This window comes from Cydia fagiglandana, chromosome 11 (assembly GCF_963556715.1).
Source record: "Cydia fagiglandana chromosome 11, ilCydFagi1.1, whole genome shotgun sequence".
In the NCBI taxonomy this organism is placed as follows: Eukaryota; Metazoa; Arthropoda; class Insecta; order Lepidoptera; family Tortricidae; genus Cydia; species Cydia fagiglandana.
In genome coordinates, this window is record NC_085942.1 from 677329 (window position 1) to 705174 (window position 27846).

Genomic DNA, 27846 nt, shown 5'->3' on the forward strand with positions numbered 1-27846 from the left:
GAGGAAGTTAATCTCATAAAGGAGAAACTAAATTAAATATTAAATCACCATTAACAGATCCTAACCAAATTTAGTTGGGATCATCCTTAAGTTAGTTTAGTATATACTGCCTCGTGTTTGGAAAGGACTCTCTCTTCCTTTCAGGAATTCTATTAATGGCAACATTTTGATTAATCCTTTCGAACCTCATCAATTTACTTCATTTAAAGGCGGAAATCCCTACTATCCCGTGGGTTGTCATTTAATCGATCCGCAGAATATTCCTACTTTGATGAACCAAAATACACCTATTTGGTCAGCCGAAATTGATATGTAGCAACTTATTGTAAGCAAGTATTTCTAAACCAATTCGCACAATTAATGTCATACTGAGAATTAAATTGATTTGATGAGCAAATTAATTATTTGAACGGCAGTAACCGATCCACCATTCACAAAAATTAGTTAAGCAATCAGTGGGTGAGCGAATTATTTCATTTCGGATTACAATTTAACTGATCCGCAAACATTGGTTAGCTGAAAAATCAGTTGATCAGCATTATATGTCTCACCAACCTACCCTACCCTTTGCGGATCAGTTGATTTTATAAAATCAAGCCGTATCTTATAGTTCAAATCTGGCAGTATAGGTACCTACCTACCTCAATTTACTTTCTTACTTATATAATACAGTAAAATTATACATTTTGCGTTTGCGTCAAATCCGGTAGTTCTGATTTTTTGCAGGCATGTTTATGATGTTGGCCCAATGAATAATCCAAGTTTGTGACCTCGGGCGCCGAACGCAACTTTGTCAAAAATCGAATAAACCGCAATTTTTTTTAGATTTGTGCGATTATAACCCTAAAGTACTAGTTTTTGATAGTAACTTCCTAGGGCGTTTTTAAAGTAGACTAAATTTGCTACAATAACACACTAGAATTGTCTCTGTACATCTAATATTTTCCGAGATAAAGCCTTTCAAAATTTTATAATTTTATTCAGTTCTTAGCTATAATTGTGGTATTATCTATGAAAAGGGACCTTATTGTCGATGGCGCTTACGACAATAAGTTCAATGAATAAAATACGTAGTAGGTTTAAATTGGACATTCTGGCTCGTTTCGGTTCGCTCTGTCCCAATTTAGCAATTAAGTTTCTGTGAATACTGGAACATTCAATTTTGTTGTCTATCCATTGTGTAGGTCAATTTATGTTATGAACGTTGATGAACTGATCAGTCATCGGGTTTTATGGCACCCTTTTTATAGTTTTTTTTTTAATAACTCGTAAACGGTAGCTTGTAGCAAAACATGTTCTGATACATAAGTAATCTACATACAATTTTCTACATTAAACATTCTATACACTTCTTCGCTATCTTCAATATTTAAGGGAGAAATAAATTATATTTATATAACTATATAACTCAATAAATAAATAAATATTATAGGACATTTTTACATAAATTGACTAAGCCCCACGGTAAGCTCAAGAAGGCTTGTGTTGTAGGTACTCAGACAACGACGTATATAATATATTATATATCAATACTTAAATACATAGAAAACAATCATGACTGAGGAACAAATATCAGTGTTCATCACACAACGCACGCTCCCAAGTCCCAAAGGTATAGGACCCCATGGTTCCGAGCAGGAATGTTACGGATGCAGATTTTTTGACATCCGCGGATGCGGATGCGAATATTTAAAGGTTTACATCCGCGGATGCGGATGTCAAGATTAGGTAATTAAAAACTGTCAAATAATATAATTTTTAGTAATTGTTATTTAAAATAAAACGTAACGTTTAGTATTTGAGCAATAATAAAGGTGCGTTATATTAAGTAAACAGTAACTTGGCCGACTTTTCTGAATTTAGACAATTTCCTCATTTTTATCAAGAAGAAATGTCTGCGAACGATGCTATTAAGCTTAGAATAAATTTAAAAGAGGAAAAAAAATACTGTCTTGGGTGAGACTTGAACTCACGGCCTCTGGATCGGTACTCCAGAGCTCTGCCATCTGAGCCACCAAGACCTCATCCATAGCCAGCAAATTTTTCCACCATATTACAGGTCAAGGGTGACAGCGACATCTACCTTAGGCGTGTTACACTTCTTAAACGGCTACTGGAGTTCCAAGTTACATTGGAAATTCACCAGTTACGATGTGCTCAAATGGCACAGCGCTGGAGTATCGATCCAGTGAGTTCAAGTTTCAACCAAGACAGTAATTTTATCCACTTTTAATTTAGACGATTTTACCTAGCGGTTACGGTTAGTGTACGGTAACCGATGGCCATCTTGCTTATAATCTCGTCTGCCAAGGTGTTTCGGCAGGAAAAGCCTTGGCAGACTTATATATTCCTGAAATGGGGGTACATACCTACCGACTGGAATTAGTTTCATGGTGGTATCATATGGGTTGACGTAGGGTAACTGATGTACACCTTGCTAACACAATCTCGTCTGCCAAAGTGTTTCGGCAGGAAAAGCCCTGGCAGACTTATATATTCCTGAAATGAGTATTCATTCATACCTACCTACCGACTGAAATTGTTTTCATCGTGGTATCAGATGGGTTAGTGTACGGTAACCGATGGTCATCTTGCTTATAATCTCGTCTGCCAAGGTGTTTTGGCAGGAAAAACCTTGGCACTTATATATTTCTAAAATGGGGGTTCATTCCTACCAACTGGAATTGGTTTCATGGTGGTATCAGATGGGTTAGTGTAGGGTAACCGATGGTTACCTTGCTCACATATTGTCTGCCAAGGTGTTTCGGCAGGAAAAGCCTTGGCAGACTTATATATTTCTAGCATGAGGGTTCATACCTACCGACTGGAATTGGTTTCATGGTGGTACGAGGCTTGCACTGAAAGATTCGGGAATCGCTTATTTAATTATACAATTATGATACAAATTCATCCTTTTTATAATCATAGAGGTCTGGTAACTCAACTCAACAGGCAGTTTGATAAAATAAACTACACACTTTTTTTTGTTTTCAAAGCGGAGTGGCCGTTGACAAAATGGAACAACCGCGGGAAAATTTAAGACTGATGATATGATTTATCACAAATCTAAAGCTTAGATCTGATGATTTCTGTATTTGGGGAGGAAGTTACATCAAAGACGACCATTTATCGTTGGTTTTTCGAATTTCAACGACATCGTGTGAATTGTAGTGATGATGAAATCTGCGATCACTCAAGAAAACGTCGACTCAGTGCGGAACCTGATTGAATTAGTTCGACTTGTCACATATCATGAAATTCAGTCATTTTTGGAGATTCGAATGAGTGAAATCACAACAATCTTGCAAACAGAACTTTGCATAAGAAAAATATTTTCCCGTTGGATCCCGCGCTTACTTTCCGAAGAACCAAATACAGCCTGGGTCATTTTGGTGCCAGTAAAATCGAGAGGGTTTCAACAATAGAACTTCTAACGCAATTTTTAATATCGTATCGGGTGACGAAACGTTGATACACGCACACGATCCTGAAAGTAAAAACCAGTCACGAGTTTGGGTTTATAAGAACGAGCTAAAACCAACTAAGGTTGTTCGCTCTCGAAACATAGCGAAAAAGATGCTGGCTACTTTTGTGTCGAAATTCGGTCATATTGCGACTGTTGCACTTGAAGATCGCAGGACAGTTAATGCAGATTGGTATACAACAGTTTGCCTGCCTGAAATCGTTGGCATACTTAGAGAAGATATCTGTAACCGACGCATCATCCTCCAACACGATAACGCCAGCCCGCACACCGCTCGTCAAACAAAGGAGTATTAAACGCATAATAACATCGAATTAATGGACCATCCGCCATGCAGCCCCGACCTGAGTCCTAATGATTTTGACACATTCCCAAAATTTTAAGAAAAGTCACGCGGTCAATAATTCCAGTCGCCGGAAGAGACAGTCGATACCTTCAAAAACGTAATTTTGGGTACTACTACTTTGGAATGTAATAACTAATTTAATACTTGGTTTGGATGTAGGGGGAAAAACGTCAATATGCCAGGAGAATACTTTAAAAAACAGTAAAAATATTCTTAACTCGATACATTTGTTCATTTGTTCTATTCCCGAAATTTTCAGTGCAACCCTCGTATCAGATGGGTTAAATTAGGGGTCCCGGTGGCCACCTTTGAGAGCGTCTGCCAAGCACTTCCGGCAAAAAAAAACTGGCAGACTTCGCTTTTATGTGTCTACATGTAAATTTGTAACTGCTGCCACAACTATGGTTTCGGTATCAGATGGGTTAAATCAGCCCCTTTTTTTCGCACCGGAAGTGGCCTCCTTTTTCGTACTTTCGGCAAGTTCCGCCGTGGCAGACTATCGAATTCGGACTTAGCATCACTTTTATGGGAAACCATTGTGCATTTCATCGTGGTATCAAGTCGGTTAGAAAATTTGCGGCCGGCTCTTCTATTAGCAGTCATCAACTTTATAAAAGTTAGTAACCCGGTTCAATATATTTAATATTCGACTTCGACTTTGCGCTCTCATTTCGCGATTATGTTCAGGCAGTGACGGATGCGGCTCACAAGAGGCTAATAGGATTCGTTTTGCGTAATTTTGTGTCCCTCAGCGTATACACCACTCGCGTGCTCTATGCTGCACTCGTCTGGAGTTTACTGGAGACAAATTCTGTCGTCTAGAGACCGCGTGAGAATAAATATACATGTTCTCATGTTGGAACAGGTCCAGAATATTAACCTAAGGGCTTTGTATAAGAGGCGTCTATTATCGGAAACAGAATCATTTGTTTTGCTAGAACATTAGACGGATGGTACAATTTGTCATGTCAGTAGATGGGTTACATGAATGCATGTTCTGCCACACTTGGCATGCAAAACGTACACTAAGTAATACATTTATCCTAAGTTTACGATAACATTAAATTTCCGAGGCGCTACTACGAGAGAAAAGCGCAACAGTACAAGACCGAGTCTAAAATGAAGGATATTACTGGTCGTAAGAGAGAGCCGTGGTGCTGGAAATGCAAACAAAAAGGTCATCTGAAGAAAAACTGTCGTAACGACTTGCTTGTTTAGGATACTGTGACTTGTCGGCATATAGCACTGAAGCGTACTCTGAATCTTCATGGTATGTGGACTCGGGAGCAACGAATAGCATGACTAGCAGGCGCGATTTGATGACAGACTAGATCGCAAAGTGGATACATCACTGTTGCGTGATGCGTGATGTTAATGATAAATTTCGTATTTTTGGATTGACTGACGCTGATTGGGCTAACGGGAGGAATCGTAAATCATGCACGGGGTATATATTTAAGTTAGGTAGGAATGTAATTTCCTGGGGTTGTTACAAGCAATCTTATATCGCACAGTCGTCTACCGAGGCGGAGTATATAGCTTTGTCTGAAGCTGCCAAAGAGGCGGCGTCCGTGCGGTTCTTGCTCAGTTGACAGGTTGTAGTAATACTGTTACTTTGTATAGTGATAACCAGTCTGCTACTAAACTGGCCACTAATCCAGTATTCCACAACGATCTAAACATGTGGACGTTAGATATCACTGAATATAGTGATCAGACTATTCAAAATAAGGTTATTGAGTTGACTTACATGCCTACTGAGCAGATGACTGCTGAATCAGCAGTGCTGATGTACTTACCAAGGCATTGCCATATTGTAAGCACGAGTCTTTTGTTCAGGACTTGATGGAAGTCTTCCAAGATTAAGAGGGCGTGTTGGAGGTTTCATTCATTTGTATTAGGTCGTTGCATAATTTTATCCCCACTTCAAAATTTTCTTGATATTTTAAGTATTCTCGGGAATATTCTAGAATAAATCTAGTGTATAGTAGAAGAATGTTCTCGAATCTTTCACGTAGGGTTTTCACGTAGCGCGGGCTTCTTACAAGGATTTAGTTAAAATCGAAAATAGTCTGCTGTTGCGCCCCCAAAGAAAGAGCTTCCTGGAGTCAATCATCTTTGGAGACGAGTCCTGGGTCTTGTACGAGAACGTTACACGAAAAGCCTTTTGAATGCCTTCCGATAAACGGCCACCAACACAGCCGAAAAGCAGTCCGCATGGCCAAAAACTTATCTTGTCAGTTTTCTGGGATTCGCGAGGAATGTTGTTGTGGGAGTTACTGGACGACCATCAGACTATCAATAGCGAAGTCTACGTGAATCAACTACTGAAGTTGGCGAACGCTGTTAAAGAAAAAAAAGCCAAAACGACTCGAAGTATCATTACTTCATGATAATGAAAGACCACATACGGCAAAAATGACCAGTAAATTTCGGTTGGACAACAATACCTCATTCACCTTATAGCCCTGATCTAGCACCTTCCGACTATCATCTTTTTCGGGCTTTGAAACAGCATCTTCGTAAAAAGAAATTCGAAAATTCCGGCGACCTACAAAATGACCTTGCCAACTTTTTTGTCTCTCAGCCACTTTCATTATGGGTTAAGGGAATTGAAACTTAGCCTAAGAGATGGTTACATGTTCTAGATAATGATGATGATTATATTGACGATTAATTGTTTCAATAATTAATTATTACAAAAATAATAGATTTATTCAAAAGTGGGAAAAAAAATATGCAACAACCTAATAAAATAGTTTGTACTCCTTGCTGTAATCTTGGTCGATATGACATGCATTCAAATATGTGATTGACGTGATTTTCATTTTCTCTAGTGTTGATAAACTCTGCTTATACATATATATTTGATAAAATATGTGTTTAAATTAACATTTATAATTGCTATCTGAAAGTTGTCTGGAAGAGATCGGTTTTTAGCGATAAGTCGGCCTGTTGTTACCTACTTCACTATGTCCTTTCTTTGTTAGTAACATGTATTTTTTCTTTGTAGTGCATAATAAAATATTTAATTCTTATTATATCTCTTACATATACAAACTCTCGGGTTTTCAAGCCCGGTCATTTATAAAGCGTGCGTGGGGTATAGATCCAACACGTAGAGGCCGTTTGGAGAGCTTTGATGTCATGTAGAACGCCTGGTGGAACCCATTCATGAGTATTTAAATAGATATCCGTAAACAACCGATTTCAGCAGGCATTGGAGGCTATTGTAGAAAGAAAAATGGAAAGGTTCGTGGTAAGTGGTTTAAATTTGGGACTATTTCTAAGAGGTCCGAACACCTGCTATAACATTGCGATCCACAGTGTATCGAGGCAGGCGGTGACTCGCCGCTCGTCATTATTATTATTATTTTGATGTGTTTTCCATATCTCGAGACCAGGGATGTTGCGAATATTCGCATCCGCATCCGCAGAGCTTCTACACCATTATCGACATCCGTATCCGCATAAAATCGATGCGGAGCTTATGCGGATGCAGATGTCGAACAAGTCGGTACAGGAACGTCTTAACGGCGGCGTAACTGCTAGGTAGAATCGTCTAAATTTAAAAGTGAAAAATAAATACTGTCTGGAGTGCAACTTGAACTCACTGGATCGATACTCCAGCGCTGTGCCATCTGAGCACATCGTAACTGGTAAATTTCCAATGTAACTTGGAACTCCGGTAGCCGTTTAAGAAGTTAAGAAGTGTAACACAAGATATAGATGTCGCTAGGGTCCCCTTGACCAGTAATATGGTGGAAAAATTTGCTGGCTATGGATGAGGTCTTGGTGGCTCAGATGGCAGAGCTCTGGAGTACCGATCCAGAGGCCGTGAGTTCAAGTCTCACCCAAGACAGTATTTTTTTTCCTCTTTTAAATTTATTCTAAGCTTAATAGCATCGTTCGCAGACATTTCTTCTTGATAAAAATGAGAAAATTGTCTAAATTCAGAAAAGTCGGCCAAGTTACTGTTTACTTAATATAACGCACCTTTATTATTGCTCAAATACTAAACGTTACGTTTTATTTTAAATAACAATTACTAAAAATTATATTATTTGACAGTTTTTAATTACCTAATCTTGACATCCGCATCCGCGGATGTAAACCTTTAAATATTCGCATCCGCATCCGCGGATGTCAAAAAATCTGCATCCGTAACATTCCTGCTCGGAACCATGGGGTCCTATACCTTTGGGACTTGGGAGCGTGCGTTGTGTGATGAACACTGATATTTGTTCCTGAGTCATGAATGTTTTCTATGTATTTAAGTATTGATATACAGGATGAAATTTAATTCACTGGCCAAATTGAAACAACCGAAAGAACTCGAAAAAATATTAAACACGTGTTTTTTCTTTTAATACCGCTCAGTACATTTTTTTCGAAATAACTCATCATCAAGTTGTCCTAAAAACCTCGTACGTTATGGTGAACCGACAACTACCCACTACACCCGCTTCTCTCTTATCAGTTAAGGTCATTGACACCCCGCCCCTCCCGCTGTTTGCAATCGCGTCACCAATTATGAACCCTATTGCAGCGAGATTACCTACATAAGTTGCTAATTTTTCCTTTCATATTAACGGGCTTAGAACCGTCAAAATGCAAAGGCAACCCATTTTTAATCTAAAATGTTATTTTGACTAATGATTATTAACAAAACGTCCGTGGCTTAAAAACAATGAGTAAAAATTAGGTCAGGAATCTTTGCATTCAGGCGTATTTAAAAATTGAATCAACTTACGTACATTTGATTAAAAATCGACGCAATTAACGAAAGTCCCACGAGATGGTACTCTTGGATTCAATCCTTGTCTGCGAAGGCGTGGAACGGATTCCATTTCGTATAATCTTTGTGCACCACGTTAACACTCACCACTTAATAAATAACACCGTACCACTTCGTAATATTCCCGGTTCGAAAACATTTTTTTGAACCTTAGTACGCGCGCGATTATTATTTTAAGGTTGGCGAGTGACGAGTGACTAATCATTTATGCTTACCGTTATGTTTACCGCTAGCGCGGAATGGTTTAGTTTAGACTACCCTCGAAATTGATAAACCTGCCTACCATCGCCAACACTAACTGGGTGGACCCTATTGCAACGATTATAAGGTTTAGTGAAGGTCAGATAAGGGTTTTGCTGATGTTGTTGTTAAAACCTACTATTAGGTTTGTTTACATTTGTGGTAATAGGGTGACCACGACTTGTGGAAAATATTTAAAAATTGAAAAATGAAAATTAAAAAAAAGTGTACTCTTTTTTTTCGCTAAATAGATTCCTTAAGGGTAACCTAGTGCCGTGAATGAATATGGCCAGTGATTTAAATTTCACCCTGTATAATATATTATATACGTCGTTGTCTGAGTACCTACAACACAAGCCTTCTTGAGCTTACCATGGGGCTTAGTCAATTTATGTAAAAATGTCCTATAATATTTATTTATTTATTGAGTTATATAGTTATATAAATATAATTTACTTTCTCCCTTAAATATTGAAGATAGCGAAAAAGTGTATAGAATGTTTAATGTAGAAAATTGTATGTACATTACTTATGTATCAGAACATTTTTTGCTACAAGCTACCGTTTACGAGTTATTAAAAAAACTATAAATAGGGACCATAAAACCCGATGACTGATCAGTTCATCAACGTTACATAACATAAATTGATCTTCACAATGGATAGACAACAAAATTGAATGTTCCAGTATTCACAGAAACTTAATTGCTGAATTGGGACAGAGCGAACCGAAATGAGCCAGAATGTCCAATTTAAACCTACTACGTATTTTATTCATTGAACTTATTGTCGTAAGCGCCATCGACAATAAGGTCCCTTTTCATAGATAATACCACATATAAGGGTTATGTAGGTAATTTATATGGAATTCATCACCGCCACATTCTAAAAAATATTTATTTTCCATAAAAAAAAGTATGAGTGCCTACTTTGAAAAAAATTTTTTTTTTTGTAAAATAAATATTTTGTAGAACGTGGCGGTGATGTATTCCATATAAATTACCTACCTAACCCTTATATCATACCTAAGAACAGATGTAAAATTATAAAATTTTGAAAGGCATTATCTCGGAAAATATTAGATATACAGAGACAATTCTACTGTCTTATTGTAGCAAATTTAGTCTACTTTAAAAACGCCCTAGGGAGTTACTATCAAAAACTAGTACTTTAGGGTTATACTCGCCCAAATCTAAAAAAAAATGCGGTTTATTCGATTTTTGACAAAGTTGCGTTCGGCGCTCGAGGTCACAAACTTGGATTATTCATTGGGCCAACATCATAAACATGCCTGCAAAAAATCAGAACTACCGGATTTGACGCAAAAGAGCCAGGTTACAAAATTCGACAAAGTTACTGGATTAATAATAATAGTAAATGTGTCGTGATTACTTCTAATTAGGTCAAAAAGCTTTGGGTATCTGAAGCCGTATGCGAGTTGTGTTGTTATCATATTTTAAGATCTAAATGCCCCCCTTGATTATAGACCGCTGCGGCATCGTGTAGCAAAACGTCGAAAGATTTGTTATTTTAGGTGTATTAGCGTATTTTCGTCAAAAACTGTGAGATAATCTCGAAAAAAGCCTCTTATTTTAACGGATTTTTTAGTATATTTTATGTGATTTTCGGTATCATCCGACAAACTAAATTATCCGTATACATCTTATTTTGCAGGCACCTTATATTATAAGTACATATTTCGTGTTGACGAGGATTTCGGTTTATCGAGGTTTCACTGTATTACATTGTTATTTTCGTTATTCATTTGTTATATTATTTTACATACTTATATAGATATTGATTGTTCCAGGTAAGCCAGCTGCCACGCGTTACTTATCTACAATAAAAAAAAAACCGGGCAAGTGCGAGTCGGACTCGCGCACGAAGGGTTCCGTACAGTCAGCAGCAGATATACCTGAGCGGGCAAGGTGTCCAAGAAAACATATACACTTCAATCGTCACAAAAATAAGGACATCTAAGATGTCATTTTCACGTAGGCTTTCAGTTCGTCACAAATACCTTAACTTCTGAGTTTTTCTTTAACACATACATCCTTATTTAATCACAATGACAATAACGGTTAAAAAGTCAGTGGTAACTAAGCAATCAAATTCAAGCTGCTGTCATTAATACCTATACGCACTGCCAATCACGTACGTCAGCAGCCAGGGTGCCACCAGTTGCTAAGCAGTTGTTATTTTAATGGTAACTAAGCATCAACATTTTATCTGTTTAACTTTAAAATAAATACTGTAGCACTACGAATTGACACCTCCTTTCTTAAAGAAGTATTTTATCGTTAAGTGTCAAACTTATACAATAAATAAGTAGGTTCTACTAGAATGATCGGTTTTTTTATTTTAACTGTCATATGCGGCTGTTCTTCCAAACTGTTGATCATATTATATACCTATGTTAATATATTTATTTAGCCCACTTATTGTAGTAAAATATACTAGACAGGGTGGCCCATTTAGATCGGCCAGTATGGGAAAATCTGATACTATAAGATATACACCGATCTCTTCTTAGGAATCATGTCATCGATTTTAGTAACACGAAAAACTGCATTCATACATTAAAAAAAATGTGTACTCAGCTCGGGAATCGAACCCCGAACGTTTTGAAAAATAAAACTAAGACTATTTCCATTTAGATATCGATTGTGTAGGTCTCAATTTAGTCAGTTTTCGAAGAGACCAGCATTTTTAGGTTTCCGTACCCAAAGGGTAAAACGGGACCCTATTACTAAGACTCTGCTGTCCGTTCTTCTGTCCATCCATCCGTCCGTCCGTCCGTCTGTCACCAGGCTGTATCTCAGGAACCGTGATAGTTAGACAGTTGAAATTTTCACAAATGATGTATTTCTGTTGCCGCTATTATAAGTAACAAGAAATACTAAAAACAGAATAAAATAAAGATTTAAGTGGGGCTCCCATACAACAAACGTGATTTTTGAGTAGTAAATATTAAATGGCATTCCGCACAGGAGTAATCTAAGTAACGCCCACTGCGGGTTCAAACCTACAACGTCCTGATAGAAAGTCGTACATACGCTACATGTACATACATGTACATATAAACTAATGCGAAATTAACATAAAACCAGAAGACACAAATTAATAATAGAAATGAAACCCAAAAAAAAACAAAAAGCTGTAATCTCTAGGTGCGTACGACTGAGATTTGAACCCGCAGTCTCTGCTTTGAAAAGCAAACGCCTGTTACTGAGACCACAACGTGCCTTGACAATTGGCTCTAAATTCGGCTTCAGTTAGCTTTTGCTATATGTCATTCGTCTTGACGATTCTGTTAAAAGAAATAGTTTGCAGTAAGTTGACCGAAAGGCTCCTGTCAAATGGTTGAAGGGCAAAACGTGAGATAGATGTATGTGATGACAAGACTGTACTGCTTTCGATGATTGTCAAAACGCTTTACCTGAAATTAGCATGGCTATCTTTTATTCAATATTCGACCATACTTGTATGCTTTAAAGTCAATTTTTCCATATTGTTCAGATATATTTGACACGTTGACCGCTTAGATACCATTGGTTTTTTGACAGCTAAGGTATCAATGACTTGTTGTAAGTGTAGAAATTAATGAATAGCGACTGTTAACATATTTGTGACACGTTGAGCGCTCACAAGTAAATACTACCATGACAGTCAACAACTTTTTGACAGTTTAAACGTTTACCTCTCTTTAAGCACCTGGAGTGCATAGCGACTTCTGCTGCTGACTGTACCATAATGCAAAAAAAAAAACAAAAAAAAGCAAAAAGAAAACGGTCACCCATCCAAGTACTGACCCCTCCCGACGTTGCTTAACTTTGGTCAAAAATGACGTTTGTTGTATGGGAGCCCCATTTAAATCTTTATTTTATTCTGTTTTTAGTATTTGTTATAGCGGCAACAGAAATACATCATCTGTGAAAATTTCAACTGTCTAGCTATCACGGTTCGTGAGATACAGCCTGGTGACAGACGGACGGACGGACGGACAGCGAAGTCTTAGTAATAGGGTCCCGTTTCACCCTTTGGGTACGGAACCCTAAAAAACACATCTCAACTGAAGCTTCAGGTAATTAACAAGCAAAATAAACGAAAAACCTTTAAACGTCTTGCCACGTTATATTAAAAATATCTCGTACCTTTTCCAAAATCGATCAAAAATGTAACTTGCAGGCCAATTCAAACGTAATGATCATTTAATCATGTTATTCAGTTATCGTGCGTCTCGCCCACGCCAATACAGTAATGTAGGAACCGTCTTACTGGCCTTAGAGTAAGACTGCCGTCTTACTGGCCTTAGAGTAAGACTACCGTCTTACTGGCCTTAGAGTAAGACTACCGTCTTGCTGGCCTTAGAGTAAGACAACCGTCTTACTGGCCTTAGAGTAAGACTACCGTCTTGCTGGCCTTAGAGTAAGACAACCGTCTTACTGGCCTTAGAGTAAGACTACCGTCTTGCTGGCCTTAGAGTAAGACTACCGTCTTGCTGGCCTTAGAGTAAGACTACCGTCTTGCTGGCCTTAGAGTAAGACTACCGTCTTACTGGCCAATTCGAACGTACAATAGGGTAGTTATACTCTAGCTAAAGTCGTTAACACTCCCATAGTCATAAAAACATTTTAATTTGTTCCATAAACAAGCGTTATTCAGCTAATTCTTTACAACGCCGTGGCCCCGTTGCGGCCGGTTTAGATATTCAACGGAGACATAAACAATGGCGCTGAGTGATGGCTTCATCCCACTAATCTTACGGAGTAATCTTTGGTAAGCCTGTATTTAGTTGAAAAAAAAACTTGTATGTGAGAATTTTCTTTTGCGAATTAGTCATTCTGACACCTTGTTTTGTTACTTTTAATTTGCATCGAACACGCATCGAATATAATATGATAGTAATATAATAAAATACATACTTAAGATATATTAATATTAGGCCTTTATTATCATCTGTGTCAGATGTTTTAAGCAGCATCCCAGTTATGACACTTGTGTTCGTGGTTAGACGAGAGAGGATCCCTCGGCCATATCCATTCAAAGATATATTATACAAGCCGGTGACCTAGCGGTAAGAGCGTGCGACTTTCAAGCCGGGGATCGCGGATTCGAACCCCCGCTCGTACCAATGAGTTTTTCGGAACTTATGACACTTATGTACGAAATATCATTTGATATTTTCTAGCCGCTTTTCTGAAGGAAAACATCGTGAGGATCCGGACAATCCCAATAAGGTTAAGTCTACAAAATGGCAGTTGCTTTCGGAAAAACGAGTGCCTACGCCAATCCTCGAGATTAGTTGCCAAGCAGAGCCCAGGTTCTATGAGCCATGGCAAAAGCCGGGACAACGCGAGGAAGATGAAGATGATAATACAAGCCGCTATAATATGTATCTTGTCACCATTCGTCTGAGTTACATAAGGGGGCCCACTGATTAACAGTCCGCCAGACGGTATCGGCCTGTCAGTTAGAACAAAATTTTGACAGTTCCGAACAACTGACAGGCCGATACCGTCCGGCGGACTGTTAATCAGTGGGCCCTTAAGTGATAAAGTTATACTTAACATCGACTGCAAGTCTGCAACACTATCGTTTGTATCGCAACCCCATATGCCCGTCCGTTACAGCGAAGCTCACTTCGCCAACCTATTACTATCAAAAACTTTGCGGCTTACCTCCTAGCCTAACCCAGAACACACTATAACACTAACTACTTGCACGGAGTTACGACATTATTACATCAACGATCATACCATCCTATTTTGAAAATGTCGTATGTTGATTAGGCATTCGTATGAAGATACTACATTTTTAACTGCTTATGGTCTCTAGTCAAGAAAGCTACACATGATTGCAGACTTTAAAGGAGATACGACGTTACGGTTTTAAAGTCATACCAAGCTTAAATCAAAAAGGTAGTAAGTCGCTATGTAACTTTTGTAAAATATGACCTTTTGTAGATGGATATAGTCGGTTTCATTTCAAAGACACGGGATCATTAGTGAAGTTTCGCTGCGATTGGTGCAGCGAGGAGAGGTAATTATAAATGGTACAGTCGACGTCAAAGATATATATACACTCTTGCACCTTACTCCCTTATAACAAGACGAAAAATGTCAACATATCTTTGACGTCGACTGCACCTAAGTGTGGTCAGGCATTTTGGTGGAACGTTTTGGTACTTAGTATTAAAATTTTGTGCGTGTTACATTAACAGGTTGTAAACGGTCGCTTTCAGATATATCGGTCTTATCGCTAACAAGCGATCTCTTCGTGACAACCTATAGGTAGCGGATGGGAGCATCTTAAAGGCCGGCAACGCATTAGCAATCCCTCTGATGTATCAGGCGTCCATGAGCAATGGCCATTGCTTACCATCAGGCGATTCGTCTGCTCGTTTGCCTCTTTTGTTATAAAAAACCTGCCCCGCCCGCTAGTCGTCTATAGCTGTAATATATGGCATTAAGTATTTCTAAAAACGCTGAAATTTCAGTTAAAAAGCTAACAAAGCCAAACAAGAGCAGTAAAATAAGATTTTTATCGCCAATAAACCGCAAGACATTAAGTCGGTACATAAAGTACATGAATGCGTACTAAAATGTAATTGTTACGTAAGAACGGGATACTAGTTTTGTAAAAATTGGCCCGCCGAAACAAAGGGGGTGGACTATAGACATTATACATGCAGTAAGTCAAAGGTGTTGGCAAATGGCAACTGGCAAAGGGTTTTATATATGGTGTCATCAACTGTCTTTAGTTTTCTATGAAATCTGGTTAAAGGTTTGGCATCCAAGCCATAACATTAAAAAAAAATAATATTCGTAGGATTGACGTCATCTATAAAATACTTCGACGGCCAACCCCATTTCAATATGTTATTAACTGTCTGGAATACAAAATTAAAAAAAAATGACACGACGAAACAAGAATCAGTTGTACTAAGATGCTTATATGTATTTCTAAAGAAGTGTGACGTAACAGCTTAGGGGTGGCAAGGAAAACTGCTTTAAAACTACTACTCATAAATAGAAAATAAATAAAAAAACCGGGCAAGTGCGAGTCGGACTCGCGCACGAAGGGTTCCGTACCATAAAGCAAAAAAAAACGGAAAAAATGCAAAAAGAAAACGGTCACCCATCCAAGTACTGACCACGCCCGACGTTGCTTAACTTTGGTCAAAAATCACGTTTGCTGTATGGGAGCCCCACTTAAATCTTTATTTTATTCTGTTTTTAGTATTTGTTGTTATAGCGGCAACAGAAATACATCATCTGTGAAAATTTCAACTGTCTAGCTATCACGGTTCGTGAGATACAGCCTGGTGACAGACGGACGGACGGACGGACAGCGAAGTCTTAGTAATAGGGTCCCGTTTTACCCTTTGGGTACGGAACCCTAAAAACCGAAAAAATGCAAACAGAAAACGGTCACCCATCCAAGTACTGACCACGCCCGACGTTGCTTAACTTTGGTCAAAAATCACGTTTGCTGTATGAGAGCCCCACTTAAATCTTAATTTTATTCTGTTTTTAGTATTTGTTGTTATAGCGGCAACAGAAATACATCATCTGTGAAAATTTCAACTGTCTAGCTATCACGGTTCGTGAGATACAGCCTGGTGACAGACGGACGGACGGACGGACGGACGGACAGCGAAGTCTTAGTAATAGGGTCCCGTTTTACCCTTTGGGTACGGAACCCTAATAATTCACCCCTAAGCTGTTACGTCACACTTCTTTAGAAATACATATTAAGCATCTTTCATTGTCTTACTGTTTCAACACTTTCAACTAACCCGCTGTCCCCCCTTGGACCGGATCCAGACATAGGAATTGGCCAACGTTTCGCCCGTAACTCCAACGTCCAAATGGATCCCGTATATCTCCCCAAGACGATGAATAATGCCTTTTCATATAAAAGATATGAGCTTTGTATTCAACAATGGCTTTAGTTTCTTTGATTAATTGGGCTCTTAGAAAATAACAAGATACCTGCGCTCTGGGTTGATTGATTTTTGGTATGGGAGTAGATAGTATTTGTTATTAGAAATATAGGTATATACAAAATACATCATCATCATCATCTCAGCCATAAGACGTCCACTGCTGAACATAGGCCTCCCCCTTTAGGGGGGGTGAATGCCATAATCGCCACGCTTGGCAGGCGGGTTGGCGATCGCAGTCGAGTACACCAAATTTGAGGGACGCTGCTGCCCGTCCACCGGTGGCCTTGGACGTGGTTTAAGGGCATACCCGGGTCCTGGACGTAGTTTAAGGATATACCCGGGTCCATACAAAATACATTGGTTCTTATTTTATTTCCTAAGGAGGGTTAGAAAATATTTTTGGTCCCAATTAAAAACAACTAGAATTATGAAAATTTATATATTTTTTATAAATATTTAATTTTAATTTTTAGTACATTTAAATAACTACACAGATACTGATAGATATAAACAAATGTTATGCAAGGTGGACTAGCACCGATTTATTATATCATCGATTCGATTTTGTTTCGAGCAAATTTATTGTAATTTTCATACTTCTCTGGGGACTTCAACGTCCAAAAGTCCAGATTACGGTTTGTGCAGCCAGGATTTTGGATGATGACTAAGTTATCTTTGTTATACTTTAATTTTTCCAAAATCGTATCTCTTATTTAGTTTACCGGCTAAGGCTACAATTGCACGCTTAATTCACCTCCTTTACTATCAATAAGAGCCAGCCCGTCCCTAAACTGTTTCCTCTCTGGACCGTGAGGTATGAACTCAGGGTTCGCCACATCTTCACTAATAGGCACGTAAACTGAAGGATTTTCAAATACTTTTCTTAGTGATTTATCTGCTATTTCATTGTCATCTGATGTGTGATGATTAGGATTACGGTTAACTGCTTTATCTTTATCCTTTGAAATATCTTCTTTAGTTAGATTATTACCTTCAGTAATTACTTTAGAATCATTAATTTCTACAGCATCTATAGTTACATTGGCAACAATTTCGTCATCATCAGCGCTTTTCCGATTATCTTGGCTTTGATTAGTAAACTGTAACGTCATCGGAACTCCATTCATCATGAATTTTAACCCTTCGATTTTGATGACTGCTGCGTAGCATTGGAAACATGTTAATATCAGAATCGCTATCACTCTTTTATATTTTGCTGGATTTACTTTGTGATTCTTCATCTTCCTGTTGTTGTTAGTATAATAAGCTTAAGACTAAGTATTTTACGACCAAGTATGCGTTTTATTTATTTTTCACTTTCGTTTCTTACTATTATTCACTCTAGCATAACTATTTCTTCTTTTTTTATACACACACAGTTTAACTTTAGCCTTTTAGCAATAGTGAGTTGAATTAACTGTTCTTTTTTCGTGTTTCTTACACGGAATGTTAATGCAGACTGCATTTACTTCGCCATTTAAAGTCCAATTATTAGTAACAGAGTGTGTGGAATTGCTGTAATTGAATTTAACTGTAAGGCGTACTGTATTTGAAAAACATGATAGCGATTTGACATTTGTCTAATTTGTGGCTTACTATACTAAGCTGAATTCTTAGGGTTTATCAAACATGATAGATTAGGATCAAAATAATTTTGTAATAATATGAAAAAAAGCGTTTTTACTAATTCCATAAAAATAAATCATCAAAATTTCTGATTTTAAACAAAAGTTACGAAACCTGAGGAATCCTTGATTTGGATTTGAAACCAAACAAGTGCCTAATCTTCCTTTTTGGTTTAAACTCCATTATTTAAAAAAATATGTAAATATAAAAGACGTCAAATATTATGTTAGATAACGCCACGCTGCTGTTATGTCCCTTTTTAGGGATATTGCTAATAAGTACGAGCGAGACGTAATGAGATTATTAAACCGATATCATATTTTTCAAACCTGAAGTTGACTTTATGTTTGAGCGAGTAGTATGGATTCATAGTTTTCTGATGGACCGAGTCGGATGTTATCGAGAGTAATCAAATGGAACTATCGCCATATAAGTTGTGTTTCTTGAAATTGCATTTCGTTATAAGGTTTATTATCGTTCACTATTTTTATTGATGCAATTTGTTCATTCAAGTGACTGTATTAACCTTTTTTTTGTATATTGCCTTGAAAAAATATTTACATATTTTTTTAATTTAATACCTTTTTTTGCTTTCTTGAGCTTATTGAGGCTTAGTCAATTTGTGTAAAAATGTCTTATAATATTTATTTATTTATTTACTTTATTTTTTTATCATATTTCTACTTAGAATTACAAACTCTTTTGTTCTATAAAAAAGGTAATTTTTTTTCTATTAAATATTTAGTATTTTTTCATACCTACTTTATATGATGGCACCTACGTAAAATATACTGCAAAATAAGTTTTTTTTTCTTATTAGAAACAACACCAAAAGAGCTCAATCATTCTTAGATTTTATTTTTATAAAAAAAGTTGAGTGCACATTTTTTTTATAATTACCATGGTCACCAGTACAATTTGTCACTGTGTTAACGGTATAACCGCTTAACCCCGAGTTAGTGGGATGCATGCGGCGCGGCGCGGCGCTTAATTAAGTTTATATGAATGCCTTTTAAAAACGCATTAATAATACACAATACAGTCTATAAATTGGTTTCTGTCTAGACTCTAGACAAATAGAGTTATAATATGCTTTGAAGATAAAGGAGTAAAATTATATTATAGCACTTTTGTCTCAAAAATGACATTCTCCAAGTCAACGACACGAGTCTCATAATACAATAATATAATTTAAATATTTTCATAAACAAGTAGCCCGCGATCTCTGGAGAGCTAAAAAAGTTGAATTTAATTTACTTGAACTTAACTAAAGTCCTTCAGAAGTGCAAGCTAACTGTAGCGGCATTCGAAACTCATGAACCTTTGTTCATAATAGGCAAAAACCGGGCTATCCCGGTTTTGGGGGAAAATACCAGTGTTAGTGTATAGTTAAATATCGACCCAAGTGTTAAAATACGTGGGATATGGAAAGTACACTTTGATGAGCGTTGTAAAGAAAAAGGTATATGGTACAGGACTATGCAGTGTGAACCTCCTCATATTCCTTGGTTTATGAATGCTAGGTTAAGTAGGAAATTAATTAAGATAGGATTAAGACTTCGTTCAGGACACATTCCTCTGAAAAAGTTCGCTTTTATGATGAAGAAAGTGCCATCCCCAAACTGCGAAGCTTGCAATGTTGTAGAGGATGTCCAACATGTATTGGTGGAATGTGTGCGGAACGAAGGTAATAGACAATTGTTAATGAAGTCACTAAATCTTAATAGGTTAGATGTAGGCGTATTTCAAAGCATTTTGGCTGCACCAATCTCTGAAGAGGCAAAGGAGATATATTTATTTGTGTATAATTATATTAGTCAGTATACTGTCAGGCCGTAGATGATTGTAATTTAGTTTAAGGTACGATGGGACTGGCGTAATCTTAAGATTAAAAGTCCCTAAATAAATAAAGGATTTAAAAAAAAAAAAAAGTGTTATCTAATATTTATCGATAGTAAGCGATTTCTAAATCATAATAACTAATGTTACAAACCTTTGTTAAATTTTGTCTATTTCGAACAAACAAACGATCTATAATTACATGTTAGACACGTTTATGAACAACGCCATAAGTCCAACTGCGATGCATTGATGCACTGCAAGTTACATAATATATTGTCAATATCAAATCAATTATGATGCTTAAAGTTCATATACCCCAGGGAATAAACAGAATCAGTATAAAAATGTTTATTTGAGTAACAAACAAACAACAACTACAAAATATATGGCTGGAATTTCCTAGTAGATGAATAGCATAAGTAGGTACATCTGTGTCCGGAAACCCTCGTTCTTCCGTTTGAGGTTTACAATAGCTGTTTCCGTACCTAATAAACTATTTCGTAAATATACATAATCAGTATGAAAGCACATTTGCATGTGAGAGCAGCTGGAGAAGTAAATGTTAATTTAGAAAAAAAGGGAACGAGATGGTCTGCGAGAAATGTTCCATCGCCCACACTGTTAACATCGGTGGACCTTATGCCTTTTGTAATAAGGTCCACCATTGGACAGTTAGGAGTGTTGCTGTTTGTTGAAACTCGAATGTTAATATGTTATTACTTTCTTCCTTGCGTCGTATTCCTCAATATTGAGGGTCGTGACCTCCCTTTCGCATCACTTTCTCTCTTAAGATCTTTCTCCAACTGTTCCTGTCTTTGGCGGTGTGGAGAGCCATGTGAACTGTGGAGTGAAGTGCGGTACGGATCTGGTCAGACCAACGTATTGGACTGCGTCCATGTCCTGGTATAATTACCTACTTACATCTAAAAACATTGTTCTGTAGGTACCTAATACAAGTGCGAGTACAAATTACATGTTGAGGAATCTCTCTCTCTCTTCAATCGGTCCCTAATTGCTGAGGATCGTGACTCCCTGCCTGATTTGAACTTTAAGATACGTTAATTAATAGAACTATAAACGATACGGATTAGATGTGTCAGTGTCAAAAGTGACGTTTTTGTTTGAAGAAACGTCACATTTGACACTGGCATATCTAATCCATAACCGTTTATAGTTCTATTAATTGACGTATCTCAAAGTTCGAATCGGGCCGTCCGTTTGATTCCATCAACTAGTTGTCTCCATCGGTCCCGTTCTGTAGCTTAGTAGAGTGCGTCGCTGACAGCTGTATTTTTAGTTCATGTTGATATAACGGCGATTTATTATAAAATATATTTACATCTTTTCATGGCCATTTAACAATTTCGAAATAACAATCAACTTAAATTCCACGTAAATCATATCACAACGTCCAGAATAAATTTACGCGAATACCCGCCAGATACCGAACGCTAAAGTATACCGTGTTTACTTTTAATTATGGCGCCACTAGGGATTGGCACCGGACTAGGGTTGGGTCAATATTTGGTATCAAGGTTGAAAAATAGCGATCTAATTGCGTTGGGTAATTTAATTGAACCACAGAACTATGTAACCAAGTATAACCTTCTAAAATTGAGTTGTTGAAATATTATGTAAGTACTTAGCAAACTTTAGGTTAGGTTAAAATTTCACGGACAAAGATATTATTAAATAAAGATAAGTCTGCAACGATTTTGATAACACACGCAGTGCAAGTGTTATTTATACCACAGAATAAATAATAGTACTAGGTACAGAAGACTCACTCTTTAACAAAACGCGTCTGTCACGATCAGCACAGATATGGCTGCTAGGTGGCGACAGCGCCACGCGCGGCTTATGCCAAACCCCAAAATTGGGGTCGAACGGATGTAGTTTTAGCTACCTGTAGCAAAGCGACGAAATCGCGGAGTGAGCCACGCCTGTTTATACGTCATAATTTCATAGAAGTTTGTCGTTGGTCTAACTCTATGCAAATTAATTTATTGAGACATCGAATTTGTATGAAATCGTAAAGCATGAAAAATAAAGACATATTAGCAAACGTCTTTGCTCGACAAAGATAAAGCATTTATTCTCTTTTATATACTTACTAGCAAATTCAGACAAATGTTTTATGTTAGCGAAATCGTGTTTAGTCTGGCCTACTATAGTACTTAATACAATTTATTGTTCACACTTCTGCCAATATTATCCCACGAAGTCCCGTACAGAAGGTAGTATGAAGTAAAATTTGTACTAATTGCTCATCTCTACTGGTACGGAATGACCACCGCTGCTGAATAAAGAATAACCGCGGTAAACACTAATTCATTCATTTCAATACATTTATTATTTCACAGTTTAAAATGTTTTGTTGTTTTCTTTTATATCTAGATTGCAAGTATTGCAACGGATTTAGACACGATTATGTAATAAATAATAAAGTTCATAATAATTAATCATCGAATAAACTTAAGCTAATTAAAATAGTGTCTGCTAAATCATACAATATTAAAGCAGATTCCGCTTTAATTAAAATAAAACTGGAAGATTAACAAATTGCAACCATTTGTCGTGCAGAAGCGATGTGGCATTCAAACTTTAATAATCTGTTTTGATTTGATATTAACTTGAAACTTACTGAGGTGGTGCTATTGACGACACCTAAAATGTGTATTGGACCTATTATCTAACTTCGAAAACGGGATAGTTTGGAAAATAACAAAAACAAATATCTACTAACAATGAAATCGTTTCCTGCCGACGCGCCGACGACTTGTTCGTTCTTATGGCGCAAAAATAAAGGATTTTTCTATCGGCTTTTGTCGATTTCGCGTTGATATAATTATTTTGGGAAACCTTTAGTATTGCCAAAGTGTAACTGTAAAGTGATTTTAGTTTAGTAGATATTAGTGATTTTCAAAATTCGTTTCGTAGGTAACCAAATGCACCTTTCTGCAACTATTGTAACTTGCAGCAAGGTGCATACTGTATAAGGGAGCGAGATGTAATACCCACACGTAACAAATAAACATTAAATAAAGATCATATTTTGAAAGTCTGAGTGCCTCTAGAGAGGAAAGGGTGCAGAGCTTTGTATACTCTGATGATAAATGCGAGTTATCCTTTTGTTACAGTTACGCCTTCTGCTTTGTAATGTGTAACCCAAGAATTAATGCGATTTATTATAAGGATGTGTATTTTTTTTAAACTTATTAGTAAGAAGTTATATGTATATTAGATAGATAGAGTATTACCTAACCCTTTGCCTATGTATTACTTATGATTGTTGTAATAAATGTTTTATTCCCTAAGAGAGATAGAGTACTCTTTATTGGCACTTGGCTACATATTTTCAATTAGGTACAGTCAAGGGTGAAAATATAGGTACGTGCAACTTACTAATTTTTGAGTATGATGCGTGCACCCATATTTTTACTCTTCGACTGTACCCCATACAGTTTCGAGTAAATAGGAACAGCCAGTTTTTTGACTTCGTACAAATTTTGACAGAATTTGATTGATTTATTTGTTTCATGTCTGTAATAATAAATTTTACTACTGATCCTTCTTTTTGGAACGGCACTTCGTTTTTTAAGGATCGCCGCGCGTACAGACACAGACTCATATGCCCTAACTGGCAAACGGCCAACCCGCATCGATCGGTTACGTAACCGGGAACTCCACTTTTTCTGAACCGACTCTTAACTGTAGGTACCTATCTATTGTAAAATAAGTTTGGCTTTGTAAATAAGTACGTGGAAAGCGATTTAAGTTTAGGTAGGTATTTTAATTAAAACCAAAACATTACTTTGCTAATCTGTCCTTTCCTTTCCGTGACGTCATGGCCCCGACGGAAGACCAATGTTGGCCCATCAAGGCTAACACCATGCTGAGTCGGGACCATTTCGTGGCTATTTACTGTTCTGTTATGTAATGATATGTGTTGTAATGTTAAGTGTAAGTTTTATTTTTGTTCCTCTTTTTTTCTCTTTTGTCTGTTACCTATTTTTTATGCCACGAATAAACTATTTACATTTCTATTTCTATAATCCGCGAAAAGATGACTTGCTAGTCAATCAGTGCTAATCCGTTATATTTACTTACTTGCGTGGAAGATGCCTCGCAGATTGACTAGCACGTTATCTTTTCGCGGATTAGCAAAGTAATATTTCGGTTTTAATTAATATGGATTTCCGCAAAGTGACGCCTGATTCTATTCACTATTTAGGTATTTTTCTTCGCTGTAAAAAGTAGCTGTATATGGTATAGTTGGTATGGTATGGTTGGTTGGTTGGTTGGTGGTATAGTTGGTGGTGTATATGGTATGGTATGGTATGGTATGGTATGTGTATATGGTATAGTTGGAACAGAAAAGGACTTTTATGCAAATTGGGAATTTTTCAGGCTACGTACTTTATTTTTCACTTATTATTCTTATTAATCGCGTTAATATTTCTAACCGCTTTTGAGATACAGTTTGTTAAACATTAGTGCGAAAACCTGTATGTTTCAACCCTAGCAAGTAGATCCTATTAAATGACATGTCATATGTGTCAATTTAACATGTAAATAACTTTGTTAACCCTACAAATGATGTAGAAATATTACATATTAATGATTTTGTTTTACTTTTAAATCCAGCTTTACGATTATAATAACTGGATTGTAGATCACTTAGATAACCACACTACCCTTTCAGCTCAGTCTCTAGTAAATGTTCCACCCTGTATTTATCCGTATCACAAATACATACATTTTTTTCGAGACTAGTTTAGATTTCGTATTTATTCTGCCTAGAATAAGAAACTCTTCAACCAGTTAAATTAAATGTAACAAAAAAATGCAACAACGAAATAAAAATTGGCCCTTTCAAACACACGATCTTAAACCCAGATCAAATTATCCAGGCTGCCAAACACAACGTAACGTTTCGACGTTATGTGACGGCTTTGAGATTGGCTGCCGTATTCGAACTTCAAGATATTCACAAGAGACGACACGTACTAGATCCATTCTAGATACGTTATAGTTCAGGTATCAACTAGTTCTTTTGCAGCGCAATTCGGGCAACCAATGTCACTTTTACGTTAGATACAGTAAGATATCTATTAGATGTGAATTGGATCTCTAAGTCATATCCATCTGTTACTTGGTTAATTTGCGCATGTAGCTGATTTTCACGACACAGGCATAGCCTAGTGTGGAAGTCGTCGATAATTTTCATACTGTATTTAAGCAATTCTTCTTGGTTAATAAATATATCCTGTGGAAATCGTCCTAGAGTATCCCTAGAATCGCGCAAATGTCAAATTTGACAGGTTAGATCTTAAACATATCGTTATCGTATCTAGGTGATGTCTAAAAGATGTCTAATAGATGTCTATGTCAAAATCCGAATCGGGCCCTGGCTTTGGAGTTAAGAAGGGTGCAATATGTTACTTACTGTGTGGAGAATTGTTTTGACTTCTTGGTAGGATTACTTTAAAATAGTTACTGTAAAACCGCCCAATTATAGTTTAGTATCACAACTTTGGTCTACAAGTTCAATGTGTAATTAAGTTTGAATGTATTCTAAGTTTTTGTTTATGAAAATAATAATATTTTGCCTTACAACTGCGATATTTAAATAGTCTCACCTGATAAAAGATATTCGAGTTAATTTTGTAATTTTGTACCTATGTACCATATATAGGTAGGTACGGGAACTTTAAACTATACGTACGATATAGTTAACTAGGACGTAATTAATGTGTTTCTGGACATATTTCAGTTTAATTTTACCTGTGTGATACCGTTCCCTTCGTTTATTGTCATTCGTTTCATTTACTTCATTTTTCAAAATATTTGCAAGATCTATCTATCTAAAGGGGCCCACTGATTAACACTCCGCCGGACGGTATCGGCCTGTCAGTTGTTCGAAACTGTCAAAATGTTGTTCTAACTGACAGGCCGATACCGTCCGGCGGACTGTTAATCAGTGGGTCCCTTAACATGCAGATATGGGATCGTGCTACACACGGGCACATATTTTTTGAAAAACAGTTATTCGCGATGTAATTGTCATGCATTAATTAGGTAAAATCTACTCAACTTTTATTTTATTTTCCTTGTTAATTTCAAGAAATATAATTAAATATTATAAAGTGAGTTACCTTGTGCCTGCAATAATACGAGTATAACTACAATGTAGCGCGCAAAAATATCAGACCTAATATTATTTGTAGAGCTATAAGACGAGAGAGTAATATAATAATAATACGTTTAATAAATATAGTAAATAATCCTTTTCCATCGTATTTTTATTTTCTCGGCAGCGTTCTTATTTCAGTCAGCCTCAGTACTGTCTGTATTGAGACTGATTGAAATAACACACGTTTGTACTTTTCTAAGAAAATACGATAGGAATATGTATTTATTTTTGCACTAATATTTGTAGAAGATATTGTTGCAGGCTTTTACATAAGTTCTTTTAGTAGGTAAGTACATTTTACTCGCATCATTATTATTTATTCTTTCATACAAAAATAAATAATTAATGGCTCATTATACCCTCAGCGCATTATTGTGACAGTTTCCGCGGCATAAAGGTTTCTCTTTCAGCCTTTGATCATGAAAGCTGACAAAGTATTGAGGAAAACCAAAAGGAAAACACAATACAAAAGTATTCCTTATACTTATAGTGCCATGCCTTATGGGAAACGGTCGCAGAGATAGTTCAGAGCCGGAAACCGCTACCAACTTTTAGTATGTTGTTGGGCATGGCATTGGGTCTCCAAAACTGCCGGGAGACGGCGGCGCCGGCCATCTACTTCAGCGGAATGACGTCATCAAAATGACTCCCGCTTGGTTGCGAATATTGCATACTGCACCCAAATTATGCATAGCACATACACGTGTGGGGTATTAAATGAAAGCCAATTAAATAAATTATATTTTATTCATACAAAGTGTATCAAAATATGCAACAGTTTAAGAAATATTTACAAAATTATAAAAATTACGTAAAAATATATTCGATTATTTGGATTTTACAACCAAACCAAAAGTCGGACGATAAAGCAATGTACTACAACATTAAAGATGACGTCTCAAGCCATACACTGATATCAATAAAATTAAAATTGAACCAAATATATGGAAATTATGCATCAAAATGTAGATATTTGCCCATACAAATGCATAAAAGTTAAAAAAATCAAAATTGGTAATTTTCAGGATAATCCGCATAAGCTTCTAGTATGTTATTAGCAATATGACCTGGAGTCTAAAACTGCCGGGAGACCATCTCTGTTGTTCCTCAGTTACAAATAATGACGTCATATAAATAATCACTGCAGAATTTCGTAAAATGTAAATTATAGCTATACCACGAGTCTCACATACACGTGAGTTACATGTAATGAAAGGTTATTAAATGTATTATGATTCACTTAAACATTGTTTGTAAAAAAAATTTACGGTTTCAGAGCTAGAAACAACGAAATACCACTTTTTATGGAAAAAGTAGATATGTATAAATTTTATAGCTAAACTAAAACCGTCAAAAAATGTTTG

The 27846-nt window shown here is 36.7% G+C and overlaps 2 protein-coding genes and 2 non-coding genes across 4 annotated transcripts in view; 2 read left to right on the plus strand and 2 right to left on the minus strand.

Moving 5' to 3' along the window:
• LOC134668629 (uncharacterized) overlaps nt 1–27846 on the plus strand; it is a 347587-nt gene that overhangs the window by 95793 nt on the left and 223948 nt on the right. The window lies entirely within an intron of this gene.
• Nucleotides 1949–2021, minus strand: Trnag-acc (transfer RNA glycine (anticodon ACC)). The gene has a single exon. It is a non-coding gene; the product is annotated as a tRNA-Gly (tRNA).
• Trnag-acc (transfer RNA glycine (anticodon ACC)) lies at nt 7620–7692 on the plus strand. The gene has a single exon. It is a non-coding gene; the product is annotated as a tRNA-Gly (tRNA).
• LOC134668474 (uncharacterized) lies at nt 17345–18318 on the minus strand. The gene has a single exon (XM_063525927.1). It carries the CDS (start codon nt 18057–18059, stop codon nt 17550–17552), a length of 510 nt encoding a protein of 169 aa, XP_063381997.1. The 5' UTR covers nt 18060–18318; the 3' UTR covers nt 17345–17549.

What these genes read in the sequence shown, in the direction of transcription:
- LOC134668474 (XM_063525927.1), bottom strand. Translation starts at nt 18,059, where the DNA reads ATGAAGAATCACAAAGTAAATCCAGCAAAATATAAAAGAGTGATAGCG.